The sequence below is a fragment of the Borostomias antarcticus genome (assembly GCF_949987555.1).
Source record: "Borostomias antarcticus genome assembly, chromosome: 16".
NCBI lineage: Eukaryota > Metazoa > Chordata > Actinopteri > Stomiiformes > Stomiidae > Borostomias > Borostomias antarcticus.
Window position 1 is genome coordinate 9,373,719 of NC_140249.1, and position 17,774 is coordinate 9,391,492.

Below are 17,774 nucleotides of genomic sequence, written 5' to 3' on the forward strand. Positions count from 1 at the left end.
GAATGCTGATGTTAAGACAGGCCAATGATGACCGACAGTTTGATCATTCAAATCGCGTCTGGGTCAGACGTGTAGGCTATTTATTGTCTCTGTCTCCGACAATAATGAAAACTTATTCTGGAGAGCTGGTCCAAGCGAAGTGATTCAAAATCAACACCCTATATCTTAAAGATGACCTGTCGCCGAGTAGGCTAGGCTACCCTCACTCTGTCCACCCCGCTTCGCTCTGTCGCTCTGCTCCGCCGGGAGGCGGGATCTGATCAACACTCCACATTCTAACATTGACGTGTCGTCGCCTCTCACCGCTCACAAATTATTGAATATCTCTCCAACCGACGAGCTTTTCTTCATTCCAGTCGTTGAATGAATGATTCGGTTGACGTGAAGTTTGTTTCTACACTCCAACAGCGGCTATTTTAGCGGTTTCAGATATTGTATTTACCTCTGAGAAGTCGTTATTGTTTTGTCTCAAGGGAAGATTCATATGAACGCGCCTCCGGTGATCCGGCCGCCGAGCCTTCCGCCGGGAGCGACCGGCATCTCGTTTCAGATCCAGATCGGGTTGAGTCGCGAGCCTGTCCTGTTGGACTCCTGCGACTTCAGCCTCGCGCAGGTCCGGGAGATGGCATGCTCTATAGTGGATAAGAAGGTACCGTGACAGTCCTACCTCTACCGGCATAACTTGATTGTGCGTGTGTGTGTGTGTGCGTGTGTGTGTGTGTGTGTGTGTGTGTGTGTGTGTGCGTGTGTGTGTGTGTGTGTGTTCGTGTGCCTGTGTAGCTTCCTCTACCATCATAGTTTTAAAATAAAACTTTCTGAGATTTCAGAAGCACCCTAAAGAAAGACTAGACACACTGGATAGGCTTCCTATGGATAGGTTTGCTTTAGGGTGCTTTGTGAAATCTCACAAAGTTTTTTTCGACTGAGGGTAACAAACTTCTCTCCATACATTGACATAATAACGTTGATATGGCTTGATATTTATTTTTACATAGCCTAGTGGAAAACAATTCAGTCAGTCAGACCTAGAGATAGGCTATCCATTTGTTATCTGTGGGCAAAAACACCTTGTTGAGAGAGGTCGGGGGTCATGGCCACTGACTCATTCAAGCTAACAGACATGAGATGCTCAAACAGCTGTTTCCACAACAGTGGTGTGCTGAAGGGCACCTTGTTGAATCCATGCCACAAAAAATATTTAATGTGTTTCATGTCTAGGTTAAGCATATTATTATGTAGTAATATGGGAGACTGTGCCAATTATGGTATTGATCAGCAATTGATCAATTCCGAACCACTTTTTCCACATAGGGCATGTGTGACAGACTTTTCACTCTGCGTTGTGTTTTTCTGTGTCAGTCTGTTTGACCCATGTTAAGGGATTTTCCACCGGCAACCTTGCGCTCGCAAGTCGGATGTGCTAACAACTATGCCAAGAGCGATATCTCGTTCGGCAGGGTCGTTAGCACATCCTTTATACTAGGGGAGTGAGTTTCACTACTGGACAACTCTACTTTAGCATTCTCATTACACATGCATGCAAAACTCACAGGCTAAAGCTAGTAGGCTAGTAGTGTGACTACAGCTATAGGCTATGCTGTGTCCCCCACTATAATAATAATAATAATAATAACTTTATTTTATATAGCGCCTTTCATGGGACCCAAAGTCGCTTTACAAACATATCAGGAAATCAACAATCGACAAAGAAAGCACAGACAACAAATCAGACAGAACAGTAAAAGGGACAATAAACAATAAGCTAATGCAGACTGGGTGTGTGTAGAGTGGAATAAAAAATTGAAGGCAACATTAAACAGGTGAGTTATGAGGGTGGATTTGAGAGTGTTCAGAGAGGTGGCATTTCGGACATCGGGAGGGAGAGAGTTCCAGAGTGTGGGGGCAGCAACACTGAAGGCCTGGTCACCAACGGAGCTGAGGAGGGGGTGGGGGATGGAGAGGAGACCTGTCTATGCTCTCATGCTCTCACATGAGCACTGTAATAGTAACATGTTACTATAACATGTGCCTTCGGCGGCAGGTCCTGCTGGCTATTTCTGCTCCCACCTATCACAAGTCCACACAGCTACGTTCATTTAGGTGATGATGGCAGTTTAGTTTAGTTTCTCCATGAGGCACGCATTACATGAATAGCCCTCACAGCCAGCCAGCCATAACCCCAACAGGTAGGAAAGCATCTGGAGAGAGAAAGAGAGGTTTTATCTTACCGCCTACCTGGAGGAGGTGAGGCTCCTGACCCAGTGGTGTCAAGAGAACAACCTCCATCCGAACGTCAGCAAGACAAAGGAGATGGTGGTGGACTTTGGGGGGAAGCAGGAGAGGAACTACACCCCTCTAATCATCAACGGGACCCCTGTAGAGAGAGTGGACAGCTTCAGTTACCTTGGCGTCTAGATCACCAATGACCTGACATGGTCAACACACATAGACTCTGTGGTGAGGAAAGCTCGTCAGAGACTGACCCACCTCAGACAACTGAGGACATTCAGAGCGTCCCATCAGATCCGACGGAGCTTCTACTCATCCACGATCGAGAGCATCCTGACTGGAATATCACCACCTGGTACGGGAACAGCAGCTCTCAGGATCGCAAGGCACTACAGAGAGTGGTACGGTCAGCTGAACGTACCCTCGGCCACTCCCCCACCTCGAGGACATCTACACCAGAAGATGCAAGACCCAAGGTCAACAGGATCCTGAGAGACCCCAGCCACCCAGGTAACAGACTGTTCTCTCTGCTACGGTCAGGGAAAATATACCGCACATACAGTACATGGCAAGCACGGAGGAAGAGCTTCTTTCGGCAAGCCATCTGGCTCCTGAATGACTCTACCTAATGTATAGAACCACTATACCCAGAGGACCAGGATATATGTCCCCCCCCTCCCCACTTTGGGATTATTTATTACATCTTTAGCATGTAGATAACTCACCCCCCCCCCCCCTTGGGATTATTTAGTACAGCTATAGCATGTACATAACTCCCCCCCCCCCCCCCTTTGGGATTATTTATTACAGCAATAGCATGTACATAACTCACCTCCCCCCCCCCTTGGGATTATTTAGTACAGATATAGCATGTACATAACTCACCCCCCCCCCCCTTGGGATTATTTATTACAGCTATAGCATGTACATAACTCCCCCCCCTTGGGATTATTTATTACAGCTATAGCATGTACATAACTCACCCCCCCCCCCTTGGGATTATTTCTTACAGCTATAGCATGTACATAACTCACCTCCCCCCCCCCCTTTGGGATTATTTATTACAGCTATAGCATGTACATAACTCCCCCCCCCCCCCCCCTTGGGATTATTTATTACAGCTATAGCATGTACATAACTCCCCCCACCCCCCCCCCCCCCTTGGGATTATTTATTACAGCTATAGCATGTACATAACTCACCCCCCCCCCCCTTGGGATTATTTATTACAGCTATAGCATGTACATAACTCACCCCCCCCCCCCCCCCTTGGGATTATTTATTACAGCTATAGCATGTACATATCTCACCCCCCCCCTTGGGATTATTTATTACAGCTATAGCATGTACATAACTCACCCCCCCCCCCCCCCCCCCCTTGGGATTATTTATTACAGCTATCGCATGTACATAACTCACCTCCCCCCCCCCTTGGGATTATTTAGTACAGATATAGCATGTACATAACTCACCCCCCCCCCCCTTGGGATTATTTATTACAGCTATAGCATGTACATAACTCACCCCCCCCCCCCCCCTTGGGATTATTTATTACAGCTATAGCATGTACATATCTCACCCCCCCCCCTTGGGATTATTTATTACAGCTATAGCATGTACATAACTCACCCCCCCCTTGGGATTATTTATTACAGCTATCGCATGTACATAACTCACCACCCCCCCCCCCCTTGGGATTATTTATTTCAGCTATCGCATGTAAATATCTCACCCCCCCCCCTTGGGATTATTTATTACAGCTATAGCATGTACATATCTCACCCCCCCCCTTTGGGATTATTTATTACAGCTATAGCATGTACATAACTCACCACCCCCCCCCCCCCCCCCCCTTGGGATTATTTATTTCAGCTATCGCATGTACAGTACATAACTCGGTTAATCCGGTTATTTATCTATTCCTATCTATATACAGCATGTACATAATCCATCCAGACCTCAATCTATCCCATCCTAGTTTTGTATGCTGTCTAGAATGGGTTAATTTGTATATTGTGTAATTTGTGTTAATTTTTAAAATTGTAATTTTTGTAAATTGTAAATTTGTAATTTGGAAATTGAGTATTAGTGTTATCTGTAGCATAATCTTCGAGCCAACAGCAATATTTCACTGTGAATGTACACGGTACATTGCATGTGACAAATAAAGGGCATGATGAATGTTGAATCTCTTGATCTTGTGTTGGCGTTTGGCTCTCCCGACCTCCGGCGCTCGTTGGCCTCCGACCCGTCACCGCGCTGGCCAGGCCTCTGGCCCGGCCTCTGTCTCTCCGCTCTCCCATTCAGGTTGGTTGGTTGAAAACAGTTCTTTCTATAACGTCCTGTGAACGCAAATCCCCTGGGTAGAAATCAGCCTGGATGTGGAGGCTGCACACGCTCCCTCTAGCTCCTCCTGTTCACACCACCCTGCCTCACTCATCACCTGGTGCAGTCCCATCTCGTCTACACCTCAGACACACCTCAACTACACGACCCACTGATACACATCACACTATGGGCTTTTAAATCCTAACTAATCTAGGATAGGGCTTGGACGCACGGAACACGTACTGAGCCTGATGTAAACTGAACTGCCCAGTGGTTGCTATGTTCCTACACTAGGCTGCTAGATGGTTAGGCATCTGTTCATGGCCATGCTATCTGTATCTATCATTGTCACGCTTGTTACCATGCGGTCACCACATTGGGCTGGTGCATTCATTTGATGTCTTGCTCACTCCCTGTTATATGATATGACTAATACTCACTCACAGTGATGGAGACAATGAATTCAATGCTGAACTCCAGTCTCACACAATAACATATTTCTACAGATGATGTGCTCTTACTGTATAATGATCCGTAATTGTTTCTGAAAAGTTGCTTGTAATTTTTTTTTACCAAACATGTCAGGGTTGCACCTATGTCACATACAGTACCAAGAGTGTTAGAATGTATAACAGTGTTGTTTTGTACTTATCAGAGGTGAATGGCAGGGGAATATGCATGTTCTTAATTAAAGCCCCCAATAACAGGGCTGCCAGTAGCTCTAGCAGACCACCTTAACACCTTCCAGACACACATTATCACTGAGCATTTCTCCTGGGCATCTCTGAACTGGCTGCTCTCAGCACTAAATAGTGTGAAGTGAGATGGTTAATTATATATATATATACATAGTAAAACCCAGGTAGGCAACAAGGTGGGAGCACAACAAGCAATGTCCACACGATGTCTGGTAAGCACCTTGACACGTTTATTGGAACCGAGAAAACAAGAAAATGAATAATGTGTCAGGCGGTGGCTCTATCTCCGTCCCGGGCTGGGAATGACCAGCTGGACAGGGGTCGGGTTCAGCATCTGTAAGCAACAAGAAATCCCACGTTAAAATCAATTAAAAAAAAGATTGTCAGGCTTCAGCAGTAACCCTCCTCACAATGTGTACTCACAGTCCTGAGACTACTACTCACAGTCCTGAGGCTCGCTGGGCCTTTGAGCCCCACACTGCTCGTTAGCCGATTAGGTGCAGCCGGTGTGATCCCCTGCCAGCCTTGATTGGGGCATGATTTGCAGCTGGGGAGTGGCGTTGCCAGGGCCGCGTCGATCACCTGGCCGTGCTGTCCGTGGTTCTGATTCCTGGCCGTGCTGTCCATGGTGCTGATTCCTGGCCGTGCTGTCCATGGTGCTGATTCCTGGCCGTGCTGTCCATGGTTCTGATTCCTGGCTGTGCCGTCCATGGTGCTGATTCCTTGCCATGCCATCCATGGTGCTGATTCCTGGCCGTGCCATCCATGGTGCTGATTCCTGGCCATGCCGTCCATGGTGCTGATTCCTGGCCATGCCGTCCATGGTGCTGATTCCTGGCCGTGCTGTTCATGGTGCTGATTCCTGGCCGTGCCGTCCATGTGTGTGTGTGTGTGTGAGTGTGTGTATACATTATGTGTGTGTGTGTGTGTATGTGTGCGTATGTGTTTGTGTGTGTGTATGACAAATCTCTGCAGATTTCATTTTTTGAAATCACACTTCCTGGAATTTAACCAATCACCAGTCAGCCTCTTGCTTAGGATTGGAGGATAATGATTGAATTGGCACCTCTTGGCCAATCAAGTGCCACCATCCTGCTTTACAGTACTGTTGTGCTTTGAGCCTGATAAGAACATGCTGCATGGTGTAAGCAGAGGCAGTTTGATTACCATGAGGAGGTCACCTTAGCTCTATAAGGTGCTCTGGGACAGAAGGATGATAGATCCTCTTGGTCTAATGGTAGGGGATTGGACTGGCAAGCAGATGTGGGCAGCACGGTGGCTCAGTGGTTAGCACTGTCGCCTCACAGCAAGAAGGTCCTGGGTTCGTATCCCGGTCGTTCCAGGTCCTTTCTGTGTGGAGTTTGCATCTCCCCTTGCCTGCGTGGGTTCCCTCCGGGTACTCCGGCTTCCCCCACCATCATAAAGAAATGCAACGTGTGCATGAATGTTGGTGGTGGTCGTCGGAGGGGCCGTAGGCGCTGATTGGCACCCACGAATTGTCAGACGGTTCTGTCAGTCTGCCCCAGGGCAGCTGTGGCTACAGATGTAGCTTACCACTACCGGTATGACTGTGTCTGAATGAATACTGGACTCTGTAAAGCGCTCTGTGTATCATGAAGGGCGCTATATAAATCCAACTTGATTGATTGATTGATTGATTGATTGAGATGACTCAGGGTTGAACCCCTCAGGATAGTCTTCATCTGCCTCATTAGGTAGGGCCATGCCGGGCTGGGTGGTTTTACAGGGGCAGGTCTTTGGGGCAAGGGTTGAACTTTGAAGAGTTCTCATAATTGCTATTGAGAACCCCACCAGAGAACAGGCCTGAAGGAGAACCTCATCCAGGCAAGGGCCCGCCCCGGCCTCTAATGAAGCTGTGAATATTATTGTTTCTGTTTTCACAATATCCGCATCACAAATGTGTGTGTGTGATTTTTAACAGTGCTCGTGAAAATAAATAATAAGAAGGCCAAAATTACAACATTCAGATTTGGCTCAATTACATTTAGTAGTGATTGATTTGCAGCGTGCGAGAATGGATATGCGCCATATGGAGGGACGCGGGTGCTCAAACAAGCAGAGCTGAAGGGGTGGCGTGCACAGTACACTATGTACAGGATATGTACAGGATTCTCATAATTTCACAGATTGACAGAATGGAGTAGTAAGCCATTAGTGTCTGCTAACCCTGTCATAGCCATAAACTCCTTAGTCATTGGTCCCATCACACGACAGGTCTGCTGTCTCACAGCCAGGCACAGACAGCCTTGAAGACCGAGATCCAACGTTAACACGGCTGGACCTTGTGTTCTGCTGCTCTGACATCCATGGGCCAGAGTGTCGTGGAGTGTAGTGCAGGTAGTGCAGCCCCTCCAGAGACTGGGGGAGGGCCCTCCATGAGGGAGGCCCTTGGGTGGGGCCATTGCTGGAGAAATGGTAAATGGTAAATGGACTGCACTTATATAGCGCTTTTCCACCTTAGCGGCACTCAAAGCGCTTTACAATGGCCTCTCATTCACCCATTCACACACACATTCACACACCAATGGCGGTAGCTGACATGTAAGTTGCTAACCTGCTCATTGGGAGCAATTTTGGGGTTAGGTGTCTTTTTCAAGGACACTTCGACATGTGGACAGTCGGAGCTGAGATTCGAACCGCTGACCCTTCGATCATTGAACGACCCGCTCTACCAACTGAGCTACAGCCGCCCCAACAGCTAGTGATACAGGGTTTGGACTGGGGGGGTCCAGCTCCTTGTGTGGGGGCGCTAGTGATACAGGGTTTGGACTGGGGGGGTCCAGCTCCTTGTGTGGGGGCGCTACAGATACAGATATCGAGCGCGGAGTGCACCCAACTGCCCGCTGTGACCCGAGGAGGGGCGACACAGGATGGCACAAACATGGCCGTCCATTCAACTCCATTCATATTTGTGACTTTAGCTCAGGAGTGAAAATACATACACTGTCAATGGAGAGGATTGAAACAGCAATATATCTCCTTGGGAAGGTCAGCGAGGTCACAGGGTTTGGACTGGCATGAAGCGCTCAACCTAACAAATAAAGCAACACCATATCCTTGCATGCATGTGCACATACACAGAGCCACCAAATGCATTCATGGGCGGAGGTCTGTGCTCTCCGAGCACCATTTCTAGTTTGGTTTTGAACTACCCCATTTGCAGGACTTAATCCAACTCCTGAGCCTTGGAGATTGAAACAGTTTTCAGTTCGGGAAGGGTATGCCTGACAAACAATCCCAAACAGATTCATTTCAGATGGAGATTCTGTGTGATCTATACTTGCTAATCACAGTCATTGACTTTGTAGACATGTTTTTTTCGCCCTAAATTTGCCTTCCTGTCATGGCAACCGTACCAGCACTAACTCACTTTCCATTATGACCATCACACAGTACACATTCAGGAAATTGGATAAGATTGATCTCTTGTGTTATGTAAATGCAAGATTAGTGGAATGTTATCAAGTTATTGCTTGGTGCACCTCTCTCTCTCCAAGGTAACGTTAATGTGAATGAATTAGTGGTATTAGATTCTGTGGTCAGCCTTGCCACTGTAGTCTCCTGGTTAGAGAATTGTCCCCAGTTGCCTGGCAACTGATTATGATTGCCTGTGAAGTATCCATTTGAGTGTCATTATCTGTCAAGGGCCATGCGCTTGGGGTCACACACTACAGTACCTCTCTCTCTATCTCTCACACACACACACACACACACACACACACACACACACACACACACACACACACACACACACACACACAAACATGCACACAGACACTCGTATGCAAGCACACCTGCATGCATGCAAAGACACGCACACATGCTTGCACATGCATGCACGCACAAACACACGCACACACACAAGCAAATACAAATACACACACACACACACACTAGAGCGAGCAAACATCACACATCGCACACATCAGATGAACGTTTATTGTGAAGCAGATGTTTTGGAAAGCATTCAAAGCAGGGGGCCACGTGGCATTAAAAGCATCATGTAGAAACCCTAGCAGGGCAGGCAGAGAGCCTTTGAGGCTCCGAACCCTCTCCACCCCCACACTTCGGCCCAAACAAGAGCTCTCGTCCCCTCCGTCCTGCGGCAGAATGAAAGCGCCTCTCTGGCCCTCTCCCGCTAATCAACCCGACAGATGTACGGAGCTATAGTGGACTATTATAGTGGACTATTGTGTCGAGTTCCACAGGAATATTCATAAGAGCCGGAGCTCTTCTCCCTCTCGAGGCGGAGGGGGGGAGACACAGCTCTCTTTATCGAGGCCGGGGTCTATTTTAGGCTCTCACTCGTTCCCTCTTTCTCTCCTCCTCCTGCCGTACCTGTTATTATGCCCGTCTCTCTCGCTCTCTGACCCCCCAACCTTCTTTTCCTACCTATTTCTCTTTTTCCGTCTTTCTCCCACTCTCCTTCTCTCCCTCTCTCTCTTCCCTAATCCCTTTTCTCTCTCCATCCCTACATCTCAGTTTAATTACTGAAGTGATTAGGTAAACACGGCACAACTCAATAATTGAAATGACTAAAAATAAGCTTTGCTTTGTGTCAGTGTTAATGTGCTGTGCTGAAAGGTTGTCTCATTTTGGTGGCAAGGGCTGGAAAACACAATTATCTCCCCAGTGTTTGAGCTCTGCTAGCTGGTGTTACCTGCCTCTGTTTGGCACGGCTTCTCTGCTCTCTGTACGCCCACGCCGCCTTGCTCGCTCACCAACATCCTCACACAGAGAGGGGATCAGAACTGGCACCCCCTCTCTTCTCTGTATTTGTAGTAGTGGATCTGGGCGGTATGCAGCTCAGGAGGTAGAGCGGTCGGCTTGGGATCACAAGGTCCCCGGTTCGATCCCAGCTCCCGGGGTGTGCTGAAGTGCCCTTAAGCGCGACACTAAACTCCAACGCTCGCATGGGGGTGTAGTACCTCACCTCAGTGGCGTAATTAGCATATATGCAGGTAATGTGATGATTTTATTCATTTACTGAGCCCAACGCAACCAATTGTGCGTGTGCTATTCCGGATTTAGGGCCTTAGTTACCGTTGCTAAGTCCGACAAACTTTCGGAGCCAGCATGGCGCTCCCACTGTCGCTAAATACACAAAATGCAAGGTTGCTTTTTTCAGCGGTGCGAGAAGCCCTACTACTTCCTGTATGTCGTCAGTGTCTGTGATGTCGACTGGATCCAGAGTGTCTATTTCACGTGCATTGCGCCTGATTTCATCACTCAGTAGCCCTGAAGCGAATGCTTGTTGCTGCTCAAGGTACCGCTCAAGCAGATGGAGAGAGATGTTCTCTCAGCTCTGTACTGGCAGGTTTAACATCCTCTGTTGGAAGACCAGCACAGCTGTGGCAGTTGAACTGTGGTGGATGAACACTGCTACACGCCTCACTCGACGAAGCAGGCGGCTGACACTGTCTACCTTCAAACCCACTTGTGATGCAAGGCTTAAAGTGTGTGCAAAACACTTTGTGTGTGGGGACTGTCCGGCCTCTCTCACTGCTACGTCCATGTTTTGTGCATTGTCTCTAAAGACAGCAGTGCCGTGATGCTTATTGTTATTCCCATCTCAAAAGAGTCGCCTTCAACACCTCAGCTATGTTGAGTGTGTGATGCGAAAATAGGCTGCGTCTGTAGGGCAAAATGTATTTCCCATTTGCATGAGATGAGCTGTGACATGAGCTGTGACTGTAATACAGTTCTGAGTAGCTCATGAATTCCACCTATCTGTGGTTATTGAGATGTACTCTGCTTCTTTGAGGCTCTACGTCACTTTAGCTTTTGTCTCTTCATACAGAGCTAGTAGCACTGTGCGACTAAAGTATGGTATAGTTTACCTTGGCTCCAGAATGTTTACTAACCTCCGAAATATGTCGTTCTCGACCACAGAAGGTGAGGTTCCCCTCAGGAAAATGTTTTTCAGCCACAATGTCTTGTCCTTCAAAGTGAGGGCAGTATGGAATAGCCTACCCTTATCTATAAGGGAATGTCCCATTCAGGCCACCGTCAAGGTCCACCTGAAGGTGTGGCTCAGAGCTAACCAATCCTGCAATCATTCTTAACCACATAGATCTATGTTTTAACATGATTCTCTGTACTTTTGGCTTGTTTTTTGCCTTTACTTTCTGTGTATTATATAACATCAACCTGCCTACATGGACTACAGATGGAAATTAGCCTCCGGGCTACAATCTGGCATATTTACGTGTACTGCTGTGCATGTTCATTAATATGCACTGTCCTGAGTTTCTAAAAATAAAAAAACGAAACAGAAAAAGGCCTTAAGTCTTAAGCTGTGTATTCATTGAAGCATCTTGTTATTTCTTCAGCTGTAGGACTGTTACAGGGATGTGGAGCTCCATGCTTCTTTAGTAATTTGGCCTGGATGAAGCCTTTTCCTCGTAGTAGCTTGTTGTTGTGGTCAGAAATTTTCTGGGTGGTGATGTGCCAAATGGCTTCTCATGTTCGATGTATTTCCTGTATTGTAGCTGACCATCGTACGGCAGTGTTTGCACATTGTTTTGCGTTTGTCAGTTTCCCTTTCACCTTTGTTATTTCTTTAAACCAGAAAACTGAAATGCTACCACACATCAGCTGTAAAAGTCGATAGAGCAATCACAATCTCAAGTTCATTTCGTTGTTCGCTACGTTCATGTTCTTTATCCGCCATTTTCTGTGGGTCTGAGCAATCTGAGCTCTGACTGTATCTTCTTGACTGTATTGCGCAGTCTGCTGCTCAAACAAAAGCAATACAATTTCAACTAGAAAAGATAGTAGAAAATAGCTATTCTAGTGTTGTTGCCTAATATTGTGGCAGATGTTGTCAGCCCCACGACGGCATTGATACATTTCTATTCAATATCGCAAAATTCACTATAATGTTACATCCCTACTTGAGAGGATATTTGTGACTCATGGTCTGTGCATCTACAATAATACTGACATTAGTCTTCCACATAGTATTGTTTCTACCCTCAGTTGCCCTCACTGGGTACGATCTTAGGTCCTCTGAATTGACAACACACATGACAACCTAGGTTAGAATCCCGGTCGTTCCAGGTCCTTTCTGTGTGGAGTTAGCATGTTCTCCCCGTGCCTGCGTGGGTTCCCTCCGGGTACTCCGGCTTCCCCCACCATCATAAAGACATGCAACGTATGAATGTGAATGAATGAATGAATGAATGTTGGTGGTGGTCGGAGGGGCCGTAGGCGCTGATTGGCAGCCACACTTCTGTCAGTCTGCCCCAGGGCAGCTGTGGCTACAGATGTAGCTTACCACCACCGGTATGACTGTGTCTGAATGAATACTGGACTCTGTAAAGCGCTCTGGGTATCATGAAGGGCGCTATATAAATGCAATGCATAATAATAATAATAATAATAATAACAACCTCTCATAAATACTGTTCTAGTCAGCTATGCCACCAAAAAGCTACAGTAGTGATTAAATAGTTCAATAATTGTGATTCTGAAGTGCATCAATATCATCCATGTTGAGGATTTTGAAATGAGAGAATAAAGGTGCAGGGCTGGTCTGAAGAGGTTGATATTCTAGCAAAACGCTTTTGTAAGAATGTTTGAGATTGTGTGGGTACTCGCCCAGACCACATGGCAGTAGGAGAGAAAGGGATGTAGAGATAGGAGCATTTTTCTGGGAAGTGTCTGGTTTTGCTTTATTTCAGATTAATGATGTGATTTTGATGCACTGAGGAACTTAACATCATTAGGTATGATTAGCATTTACGAGCTTTTTTTTACATTAAGTGAACGTTTAGTGGTTTGAAACCACAGATGAATTCAGAGTTGTTTTTTAATCAAGTCACTGTAGTCATATTTGTGTCATCGACAAAAAGGATGAAAAACATGTAGGAATTTTCACATTATTAAGTTATTTTACAGCTAACTATACGTATACCAGGAAAAGCATGGGGACCAAGGGGACCATTCCAAGAAACAGGCTGTACCATTCCAAGAAACAGGCTGTACCATTCCAAGAAACAGGCTGTACCATTCCAAGAAAGGCTGTACCATTCCAAGAAACAGGCTGTACCATTCCAAGAAACAGGCTGTACCATGGTGTGTTAATGAGAGCAGTGGTGGGCCCTAGCACACACACACACACACACACACACACACACACACACACACACACACACACAGAGCAGTGTGACTGTGGCAGTGGAGCGGGAAGCCTGCCATTCCTCCAGTAACCCCCCTTAGCTGTAAAATACCTTAATAATGTGTGAACAATCAGCTATTAACGTGACAATGAGAAACTTAACAGTGCTTTTAAGGGGAGCTATAATTAGATACTCTGCAGAATTAAAGAGAGAAGTGCCTTTTGTTGAGGTGTCTATGGTAGGGAGGGAGAGAGAGAGAGAAATCATTAAAGTTTTACACCTCCATGATATTTGTTACTGGAAATTATACTGACTACTGCATGAACACAGGTAGGAGCAGAAAGTAGTTGGCAGGCAGTTGTTTGTGTTTGCAAGGGTTCGGTGAGCATTCATGTGTGTGGTTGAATGTTTATATAGTGTGTATGTGAGTGTGCATGTGTATAGTAGTGTGTGTACATGTTTAATGCGTGTGTTTATAGTATGTGTGTGTGAGAGTGTTTAGTCTGTGTGAGAATTCATGTGAACAGTATATGAGGTCTCAAACCATACCTGCTACAGAACAATAGGGTTGTCAGTCCAGGGCCTTGAATGTGTATGCGTGTGTCTGTTTGTCTCTTGATTGGTGTTTGTGTGTGCATGTGTGTGTTTGCCTTTTGGTGTGTGTGTGTGTGTCTCTTGGTTGGTGTGTGTACTGTACAGTATTGTGTGTGTGTGTGTGTGTGTGTGTGTGTGTGTGTGTGTGTGTTCATCTCTTGGTGTATTTGTGTGTGTGTGTTTGTCTCTTGGTTTGTGTGTGTATTGTATGTGTGTATGTGTGTGTGTGTGTGTGTGTGCGGTATGTGTGTGTGTGAGGATCAGAGGGAGGCAGGGAAACAGAAGAGCCCAGTGGTGTAACAGTATTGAGTGGTGATGGTCTCACCACAGTCTCACCACAGTTAGAAAATGACCAGACTAGAGGAGTGTGAGGACTAGCTGGAGACAGGGGGAGGGGGAGGGATCCGACAGACAGACAGACAGACAGACAGACAGACAGACAGACAGACAGACAGGGGAGAGGGGGAGGGAAACTTGGTATACCCATTCTCTAGACCAGGGATCTCAAACTCGCGGCCCGCGGGCCATTTGCGGCCCACCACACCCCTCCATCCGGCCCGCGACATGATGTCAGAAATATAATGTAATCCGGCCCGCAAAATAATTTCTTGTTAACGGCGCCGGCAGGCAGGCCTACAATGCGAAATTCAAGTCGCTCAAACGTGGGGCGAAATTCTATTATTGTGCGCAGCGTGCGAAGTGAATGCTCCATACAGTCACAGGTGCAATCAATCCACACGTGACTATGAGCAATGAACGGAATGCAGCTAGACACCAAGAGACTGTTTTCATGGTTAACTAACGTTAGGAACACAGACATGTTTCAAGAAATATGGACATTGCAGTATTTTTTATTCTAAAGGAATATAATGTCAAGAGATATTCATTACTAAACATGGAGAACAGTGTCATAGGGAGAGAGGAAAAAACGAGCCACACAGCTGAGAGGGCTAACGTCTCAGTCTTTCAAGATAGAGTGTCTAGCAAGAAATAGAGTAGTAGCCTACAAATGTATTCAAGTGTCTGGTAAGAAATGGAAACAAACTTTAACTTTAATACTGTAAATGCCAGTAGCTACAGGTTTAGGGCAGGCTTACAGTAGTGATGCATCTTGCAGTTAAAACAGAATAAATGACAAATGTAGGCTATTCAAGATAAAATTAAAGTAAGGAAAAAAGATTTGCAGCACTAACTGTTAAAATATATTAAAATGAATGGAAACCGGTTTGAATTTGTATGATGAAAATGTTAGTTATGGAATAGTCTTGCAACATTTAGAGACTGAGTTGTGAGTCTAGTTATGGAAATGAAAAATGAAATTTTCCGAAATATTGCACTTTCTTATAGTTAGGCCTAGTAGTAGTTGAAGTTGACATTGAAGTGGCCCTCCTATGAGTTGACAATACCAGCAGTGGCCCCAAGCCAATTTGAGTTTGAGGCCCCTGCTCTAGACCAATGTCCACAAAAGTCTTACAGGGATTTTTGATTCTTCAAAGCATTCGCCGCTACAGCCAATCAAATTTGGCATCCAAGCAACTAAACAGGATATGGGATCATATCTCAGCAAATTGTTAATGTATCAAAGCCACATTTGTCACACTGATCGGGGACAGTCCCATGAGCACTGTCAGAAAGAGTCATCGCAACAGCTTGAGCCCTCTAGCTTGTTGGAAAGTTGGAAGTGCGTTTAGGCACACAACCTTTGACCTGTGTGGCCGATTTTCAAAAATGAGGTACCTTTTGAAGCCCTGGCTCATGCTGAGTTCATCGCACCCATCATCGTTCATTTTCCACCAATTGGATTTCCCGCCATTTATGAAGTCAACGACGCAAATTCAGCCGAGGCACGTACGTCACGGCCGGGGGGTCAGCAGAGGTTAATCAGTCACGCATGACGCAGCACCAGCTGACTGTAGCTGTCATAGCATTGGTCAGCTCACTAGAGAGCATGTATTTAAGCTGTCAAAACATGTCATTGTTCGCGCTTGCCTTTACTGCTGGTTGTGCATTGCATGCTCGCTGCTTCCGCGTTCTCTGCGCTGGCGTCCGCTGCCATTCCTGCTATTACTGCTATTACTGCTATTCCTGCTGTTGCTCGTGTCTGCGCGCTCGCTGCTCCGCGTCTTGCTCGCGTTCCGTGCTCGTATTGTGATTTGGTGCGTTTGCTGCCTGCTGCCCGCGGTGTCCTCGCTGCTTCCGCGTTCTCTGCTCTTGCGTTCCTCTCTGCCCGCGTCGTCTCTCCGGTCCGTGGTTTGGGGGTCCGTTTATCGGCGTCGTGGAGCGCCGGCTTCCGAGGCCGAGGTGCCCGTCCCTCTGTAGCACCGTCGTGCCATACTTGCGTATGGTTCGTTGCTCGCATAGCTTGCGTTGGAGTCAGTTTAAGCATTGCTACGCGCCGGTCACTGGGTTTCATTCATGAGCCTTTGATGTCGGAGGTTGTCCGTGCCTCGTCTGCCGCATTACTCAACTGTCGATGTGCGCCGGGTGCGTTCACCATTGAAATGTTTGCAGTTTCGGGCGTGGACGTGCTGTGTGGATTCTCTATGTATTTGGTTCATCTAAATCCTCCCCTCGCGGCTCGTTCGTGGATTCGCTGGCTGCATGGCAGGCTTACTGCTCGTTGCTAACTAGTTGGCGTTCGTCAAGGTTCCCGTGTTGCACGTCGGGGCGTCATTATGTTGGATTGCTAATACTAGCTCATGATTCATTATGTTAGATTGCTGATACTAGCTCATGATTCATTATGTTAGATTGCTAATACTAGCTCATGATTCATTATGTTAGATTGCTAATACTAGCTCATGATTCATTGTGTTGGATTGCTAATACTAGCTCGTGATTCATTATGTTGGATTGCTAATACTAGCTCATGATTCATTATGTTAGATTGCTTATACTAGCTCATGATTCATTATGTTGGATTGCTAATACTAGCTCATGATTCATTATGTTGGATTGCTAATACTAGCTCATGATTCATTATGTTGGATTGCTAATACTAGCTCTTGTTTCATTATGTTAGATTGCTGATACTAGCTCATGATTCATTATGTTAGATTGCTAATACTAGCTCATGATTCATTATGTTAGATTGCTAATACTAGCTCATGATTCATTATGTTAGATTGCTAATACTAGCTCATGATTCTAATACTAGCTCATGTTTCTAATACTAGCTCATGATTCTCGCGTTCAATTCATTGTTGCAGCCCGTGGGTTCCATCTGAACTGCTCTCTACTCGCTAGCACCCATATTGCGAGTGCCGCCACGCAGCTAGCGTTAGCCATTCGGTGTGGGTAATGCTAGCTGTGTCCCCCTCAATCATTCTAAGCTTGTTATAGCGCATTTCATGCCCTGAGGCGGCACAATGCGCTTTCCTGAGGACATGGGAGGTGGGTATACGTCCCACCCCTACGTATTCTGGTAGGGACCTGACGTTGATCGCATCGAAATTGCTTCCGGAGCTACAAACAATATAAAGATAAATGATAAATAAATTAATGAATGTAAGTAATGAGATAAGGAACGATAAATATTATAATAATATTAAGGCTGTCTCGCCTGTCTGGTAGGCTGGCTTGTATGGCCGATTGCTTCGGCATGTCCAAACCTCGTTCGGGGACAACGACGGCGATGATGCCTTACCAATTATTGCAGTTTATTGGCTTTATAAATAGTTCGGGTCAGTAGCATCAGGCTACTGCATGGTTCCTTAGGGCAACGTACTGTAAATTGTGCATTGTCATCAATTGATACAAGCCATTATGCTCTGCAATCTGC

At 46.4% G+C, this 17,774-nt stretch overlaps 1 protein-coding gene across 1 annotated transcript in view; it reads left to right on the forward strand.

The window, feature by feature from the left end:
* Window positions 1-484: 484 nt before the first annotated feature.
* The window catches only part of prkd1 (protein kinase D1), a gene marked incomplete at both ends in the record, with an annotated part of 93,080 nt that continues 75,790 nt past the window's right edge, over window positions 485-17,774 (forward strand). The window contains 1 exon segment of the mRNA XM_084451284.1: window positions 485-649. Coding sequence (XP_084307410.1) covers window positions 485-649 — 165 coding nt within the window.